General features: G+C 43.4%; 1 protein-coding gene across 1 annotated transcript; it reads left to right on the top strand.

The window, feature by feature from the left end:
* Window positions 1-6,125: 6,125 nt before the first annotated feature.
* On the top strand, window positions 6,126-7,064 carry LOC140397085 (probable G-protein coupled receptor 139). Its single transcript, XM_072486119.1, has one exon. The coding sequence runs from the start codon at window positions 6,126-6,128 to the stop codon at window positions 7,062-7,064; it is 939 nt and encodes a 312-aa protein (XP_072342220.1).
* Window positions 7,065-7,797: the final 733 nt, after the last annotated feature.

Genomic DNA, 7,797 nt, shown 5'->3' with positions numbered 1-7,797 from the left:
TTAACTTCTCAGAAATCTGCTGCCGTGATTTCACCAGCCTCCTTTATGTTCTCCGACCAGCATTGCTTCCCGCGGCAGGAAAGTCTCCATTCTAAAATCCTGAAGTGAAAATAATCACGCTCGTGTTGTCAGAAACCAGTTGCTCAACCGTGACCACCCGAGGTCTCGATTTCCGACAATTACTTTTTCCTAATCATGGATTCATGTTAATTCTCTTGGTTATTATGCTTTCAACGACATAGCCGTGGAGCTCCACAATTCAATGTCTACATTTCAATATTTTCTTTTACAATAGAAACAGTAAATTTTATAAACACTCGGCCTCTCTGGCAGCACCTGTGGATAGCTAATTGTTCGGTACGACTCCAGACAATAATTGCGATTTGAGGATAGTTACGTAAGTGCAATTCTACGTGAAAATGCTGGACATTTTGTTTCTATTCATTGGATACGGGCCTGGCTGGCTGTACCAGATTCCGTTGCCTATCCCTAATTTAGCTGTGGACCTGGGGTTAAATGTAACAACAACAGTACATTTCCTTCCCTGAAGGACAGAAGTGAAACGGGTGTTGTTTTTGTAACAATGGTTTAATGGTCAAGCTTCGACATTTATTTCCAAATTTCTATTGTTTTCAAATGTTAGCATGTACTGGAAGTGTGACTCGAACTGGAATTGTAGAGCACCAACCTGGGTCTAAACATCGTGTCGGTGACACTGTCCACTTTCTCCCCAAACCCAAGCATACGGAAGTGAATTATTAACTATGTTCCTCTCCACAGCTGCTGCCTGATTTAAAGAGATTTTTCACCAGTATTTTAAGTCTTATCTAAGATGACTAACTTGTCATGCATTTTGAATTCATTTTCCTTTTACATTCTCCGCACAATTTACATCTTTCATAAAGCTATTTACCTTCTATCTGAAAATCACATTGTGTGGCAGAATATTAATTGTTGTAATTTTTCAGATTTTTGGATCATAATTGTTTTACTCTGTGAAATGCAAACTCCAGCTACAAGTAGTTGTTACTGAAACGAGAACGTGCCTGTGGCACTAGAAAAAGGGTTTTATTTTGTTGAGGGTTGTTGCAACAGACGAGTGTATCAAGGCATTTGGGTTGACAAGATCAATATGGGCCCCATCGCTAAAACAGACCATCACAGTTTGCTCGTTTAATGAATTGATCTAACTTAGTCCTCCAGCTTGAGTGTAAAGTGGGAAAGCAATTCGAAATCAGTTGAATGTAAAATTCATACTGCCAATACCCTTCTGGTTCCGGGACCGTCTCGACCTTTTCGGAAAGTGGAAGGAGGAAGTGAGTATTCTGAAACCAGTGCAAAATCACAGTCCATCAAAACCTTGTTTCAGACACATTCACTTCCTGCTAATTTAAGATCCATAACTCAGATTTTGAGGATAATAATTGATTGAGTCTATCTGTGATGGAAGCAAACGAAGATTTTTTGAAAAGTTCTCATTGGTTTAACAGACAACGCGGATTTTTCTGGTAAAATGTTCTTTGCGTTACAGTCTTAAAATCGATATACTTTGTTGACAAACTCCACAGCTGTTTACCAGAGACGTTACTATTGTTCCATGAAGAACTTAGATTCATGTAGATATATATTTTTAAGTAATAATAAATGAGCCGAGAAACTTTGAACAGCAACAGTCCAGGAAGTACACGATTTTGTTTATATCAAATCTCTTTCTGGCAGCGTCCTTTTTACTGGGTCAGCAATGGCTGTAGTGACGTTAAATAGAGAAAGTTTGTGCAAGCATATTCTGTCCTTTTAGGGTTTCTGTTTCAGCAGATTGTTTAAATTAGTTAGCTTCTGGGATTCGCGTGCTTCAATAAAGTGTTCCTGTCTCCACAATGTGTAGTAGTTAATGGTTAACTAGATTGCATTGCAGTAGTTAATGGCTAATTGGGCATTGGTTTGGAGTCAGTTATTAAACACTAACTAGTGTTGTGTGCTGTTTACATTCGCCAATTTCGGCTGCAGTATGTTAGTTATATAAACTCTAATTATCGAGGGTATGGATCATTTAAACTTTATTTTAGTGTTCGGTTTATGTGGAGGCTACTGTTGGCACAGTTTGAATATTCTCTCTTGTCGCATGTTGATGTTTAACTTCCAAACGACCAAAGACGTGCAGGTTAGGTGGAATAGTCATGCTGAATTGCCCCTCAGTGACCAAAAGGTTAGCAGCTCGGGATACTGAGTTACGGGGACTGGGTCAAAGGATGGGCCTTGGTAGGGTGGCCTTTCCAAGTGTCGGTGCAGTCTTCATGGGCCGAATGGCCTCCTTCAGCATTGTGGGATTCTTTGATTCTATCGTCTGACATAGGAACAAAAATAGAACGCAGCATGTACACAACGGATCTGGAACCTTCGGCAGAGAGCTCTCCAACTGAACGTTTCAGGTCAAAGGCATATTCTTCAGGAAGAGTGACGTGTGATGAGCATTGTGCAAGTGAAAGTGTTGAGAGGAGAAACAGCACAACCTGTAAATGTGTAATGGGGAAGAGGTAAAATTACAAAAGTTGCCATGCTGCAAAATGTATTTAGAGCGGTAAATGTTGCAGTAAATGAACAAAGGTTTTACCCAGTGTGAAGAATGAACACCTTTGTCCAAAATAAAAGACATGCAAGTTGGAAGATGTTTGGGAGAACGACGACATTTGGTAGCGGTTCATGAGCCAATCTGGTTTGACGTCTTGAACTGAATGATGAGTTCTGAAGGCTGCAAAGTTTGTAACTGACAGAGAACGTGATGTCCAATCATTTTGTGTTTGCTTCATTTGAACAAAGCTGTAAGCGCTGGATATGGCTTAGAACAAAATTTGGCGATTGATACCCGGAATCTCTAATTTATGCTTGAAGATCAGGTGTGGTCCGCAAAGCAAATACCCAAGCTGTGCTTGGCCCACCTAAATTAGGGAAGGGAAGGTTCTGTGCAGTGAATACAAGGTATTAATTTAATCGAAGCCCACGAGGCCAATGTTGTACCTGTTGTAGTGTTCCTGATTTTTATCATGTGCCAAGCGCTTCATCGCCCTCCTCCTAGCTGCATAAAGACATGATTCTGAAGATTTCTCCTTCTGCCATGAAATGCATCTGAAACTGATTTCTCGTTAATTTATAGCTAGTACATCTTCTGTTCCAAGGTGAACACTCCACTGACCTTCTTATATGCTCCCTAAAAATGCACGTTGACATTTTATTATAGAATCATAAAATCTACGTCACGGAGACAGGCCCTTCGGCCCAAACTGGTCCACGCCAACCAAACAGCCCATCTAAGCTAACTCCATTTGCCTGCATTTGGCCCATATCCCTCCAAAGCTTTCCTATCCATGTACCTGTCCAAATGCCCTTTAAATGTTGCTAATGCCCCTGCCTCAACCACGTCCACCGACAGCTCATTCCACGTACATACCAACCTCTGTCTAAAACGTTGCTCCTCAGGTTTCCATTAATATTTTCACCTCTTAAGTTTCATCAACCCTGGGAATAAGTGCATTCACCCTGCCCATGCCTCTTGTGATGTTTACTCCTCTATAAGATCACAACTCAGTCTCCTACGCTCCAGAGAAAAAAGTCTTGGCCTGTCCAATCTGACCCTGTAACTCAGTCCCTTGCGTCCTGACAAAATCCTTATAAATCTCTTCTGCACTTGTCCCAGTATAATAATATCTATCCTATAGCCAGGCGATCAAAACTGAACACATTACTCCAGGTGCAGCCTCACCAAGTCCTGTACAACTGCAACATAACTTCCCAACTTCTATACTCAATGCCCTGACTCATCAAGGCCAGCATAGCAAAAGCGTTCGTCACTGCCCAACCTAGCTGTGTCTCCACCTTTCGAGAACCGTGCACCTGAACTCCAAGGTCCTTCTGTTCGACGATACTCCTTAAGGCCCTACTATTCACCTTGAAAGAACCTTGATTTGACTTTCCAAAATGTAACATCTCACACTTACCTGTATTGAACTCCATTTGCCACTTCTCAGCCCACTTTCCCAGCTGCTCAAGATCCTGCTGCAATTTTGATAACCTTCCTCACTGCCTGCAGTTCCACCTATTTTAGTGTCATCTTCCGACATTCCTCTGTCTTGCTTCTTCCTTCAGTATATCCATCAAATAATATATTGTGATCTTGCTCTTACGAATTTTTCGCACATTATGTTCGATCTGCCATTTATTTCGAACTCACGATCTACGTTCCTTTTTTGGAATCGTTGTATCGCCGTCACACTGTGATACGGAAAAAATATTTTGGGCATCAATCAATTTGAAACCACATTTGAGGTGGCCCTGTGGCACAGTGGTTATCACTGCTGCCTCTAAGCGCCAGGGACCCGGGTTCGATTCCGACCACGGATGACTGTCTGTGTGGTGTCTGCACATTCTTCCCGTGTCAGCGTGGGTTTCCTCTGAGTGCTGCAGTTTCCTCCCACAGTCCAAATATGTGCAGGTTAGTTGGATTGTCTATGCTCAGTTGCACCTAGGTGGGATGCGGGGATAGGGCCGGGGAGTGGTTCTGGATAGATTGCTCTTTCACTGAGTCGGTGCAGACTCGTTGGACCTCATGGCCTTCTTCTCCACTGTAGGAATTCTATGATTCCATGGTAACGCCTGACCCAAACTATAATTCGTTAATTGCTATATGATTTGTCAACACTGACACCGATGTACCAGGACTGGTTGGTAATAGGGAAGCACTACCTTTACTGGTACTGGATTAAAAGGTGCAACCTGCAAGGTTGATGGACAGGATCAAGGTTTAGGATGACGACTTACCATGGAGAGATAATTGACGAAAATACATGGGGCAGAAAATACGCAATGTGGGCCATTTTAACAGACGGAAGGCTGAGATTGGTGGTTTATCAGGATAGGTGCGGCGGTCTTCGCTTGTAATGAACTGCACTGATAAATTTGTGAAGTTGCAAAGAATGCCGTGACTAAGCTTGCTGATTTCCGTTCGTCTAACAGCAATTCTTTACCTCTTTATATCCTTATTTCTTCGTGTTCTGATGCACTCATAACGCCACTTCGTCTTGAAACCGTCTGTCAATCAAAGATTTCCTGGCTAACTTCCAATTTCCCTCCTTCCTCAAACATTATGTGTTTCGCAATTCAGGTGTTCATGTCCGGCCGGGCACATTGACAACCCCTGTGCTCTCTGACCAGTATGCACCCCGTTAGAGAAACACATCAAAATCTATATTGTTTCTGCAAACTATTCCATGTCATGGCCCCGCTGTCCTCATTAATTAAATACAACGCCAGCACAATCAGTGATATCTGCATTCATCCGTTGAGAATCCCAGATTTACTCAGTCCATTCTCCGTTCAGTTTTTTCAGCTAACAAGTCCTCCCACTCGGGACATCTCTCCATAGACATATCCGTCCCTTCCTCCCTCTTTACGTATTTGAGATACCCTCAAAGAGTTTAATTCAGCAGATTTACGTTGAATGCCAGAATAGGTGCTGATTCTTTCCGGATGCAGCTTAGTTTCGTTTATAGTTGCATAATTTTGCTGCAGAATATTTTTGTCCATTGTTCTAAGTGTATGTCTTTTCTCTGTGGATTACGGCAACTAGTTGCAATTGTTCTGAAACTTTCACAGCGAATACATATCGGAAGGAGAGCTTGATACATATACGATAGCAAGAGAGTTTAACAGGAGAGCAAGGCATTTTAACGGGCATTTCGAATGAGAAGAGAACGGTGCTGTTTAAGCAGGGAATTCAATAACTTATCGATGAATCAATTGAAACATGGACACGGAATAAAAGTAATGGAAGAGAAAGGCTGGAGTTAGTTGTCATCTATAAAATACAGTGTTGAAGGAGGCCTTTCGGTCCACCGAGTCTGCACCGACCCTCTGGAAGTACACAAACCTAGGACCACTCCCCCGCATTATCTTTGTAACCCTGTAATCCCCCGCAACCACTGGACACCAATCCAGCATGGCCAATCCACCTGAATGACACATCTTTGGACTGTAGGGCAGGGGCTATTACAAACTTATAAACAGGGGAATGAGAAAGATCGCTAAAGGGGCTGACGTTCCGTGCTATACTCACAAATATTTCCTTGGCTGTTATGTGTAATCCACGTTTTCCTGTCTTTATTCCAGCCAACATAGTCACTCTGCTGATCCTCCGATTCAGGGACTGCGGTCTGTGCAAGAGAACAACTATCTACCTGGTAGCCATGGTCTCATCCGACCTGATGGTCCTTATATTTCTTGTTCTGATCAACTATGTACTGGCGCCTCGTTTACCACAGGCACTTTTCCTTAACATCTTAGTATCTGGTCTGAACTCCCTCATGAGTGTCGCTGTGACCAACTGCTCAGTCTGGCTGACTGTGTCCTTCACCTGTGATCGCTTCGTGGCGATCTGTTGTCAGAGTTTTAAAAGACGCTTCTGTGCCCCCAAATCTGCAGCTCTGGTCGTTGGAGCGATTTATCTTGGGACATATGTGAGAAGCATCCCCAATTTCTTCACAAATGTTCATTACTATGATCACGAAGAACTGGAGAAGGAAAGCAGAGATGCTCCCAGCACAGATTCAATTCACGCCTGGAGGGTGTTTTACTGGGTAAAGCTAATTTTAAATCCATTGGTTCCCTACTTCGCCGTGATGCTGCTCAACCTTTTGACGGTCAGACACGTCCTTGCGGCTAGTCGGGTCCGGCGCGGATTCCGGGCAGATGGTCAGAGCACAAGGGACCCCGAGATGCAGAATCGGAAGAAGGCCCTGGTTTTGCTTATTGCGGCCTCCGCCAGCTTCATCTTGCTGTGGATGCCGACGATCTGCCTCTTTCTTTTCTCGCGGATCACTGCAACCTACAGTTTCCACGACTTCAAAGACCCCGTCGCCGTTATTCATGAAATCGCCGATATGCTCAGTATACTGAACTGCTCTACGAGTACGTGTATGTACGCTCTCACCCAATCAAAATTCAGGGCAGAGCTGAGGAGGGTGGTGCGATATGGGAAAGGTCGAATTACAAAAACTCCTACAACACATGAGTGAATTCAACCAATGACACAAATACAAAATCCCACTGACATTTCATTATTGATCACATCAATTTCTAATCTTAACACTTGTTTGGAAGCCATTTTCATTGTGGAATTGTATTCACTACATGTGTTAAGCAGTAAACATAATCGACAACAATGCTTCGTGAAGAGTCTATATTCTCAGTGTAATTTCACAGTGAAAAAGATACACGCTCTTAGTGATATCCTTTGAAAGCGGAAACATCTTTTGTGGTCACTGGGCCTCGCCTCGATTTAGGCCTGATTAAATTGGAAAATGTATAATTAAGTATTGGGCACTGTATATCAAACAAGAGTGAACACTCAATCGGGCTTGGAATTCTGACTTGACACATAATGAAATGCACAACACCCAGACAACCTGTCAGACCATGCCTGGCCCTGCCCCGTTACTCACCCATCAGGATATCACCCAGACAACCTGCCAGACCATGCCTGGCCCTCTCCCGTTACTCACCCATCAGGAGATCACCCAGACAACCTGCCAGACCATGCCTGGCCCTGCCCCGTTACTCACCCATTAGGAGATCCACCAGACAACCTGCCAGACCCTGCCTGGCCCTCTCCCGTTACTCACGCATCAGGAGATCATCGTTGCGACTGTTATGCACCAATTTTATTTTTGGTAGACGAGATCGAGCTACACTCTCTGGCACCCAGAGTCACATTGTATGGCAACAAGATATGTGCAAACAACACCTCCG

This window comes from Scyliorhinus torazame, chromosome 20, assembly GCF_047496885.1.
Source record: "Scyliorhinus torazame isolate Kashiwa2021f chromosome 20, sScyTor2.1, whole genome shotgun sequence".
NCBI classification, from domain to species: Eukaryota; Metazoa; Chordata; class Chondrichthyes; order Carcharhiniformes; family Scyliorhinidae; genus Scyliorhinus; species Scyliorhinus torazame.
The sequence above is the reverse complement of the archived record's forward strand: the minus strand, read 5'-3'. Positions and strand labels throughout refer to the sequence as shown.

Coding starts and splice junctions, on each gene's coding strand:
- LOC140397085 (XM_072486119.1), top strand. CDS start 6,126: ATGTGTAATCCACGTTTTCCTGTCTTTATTCCAGCCAACATAGTCACT.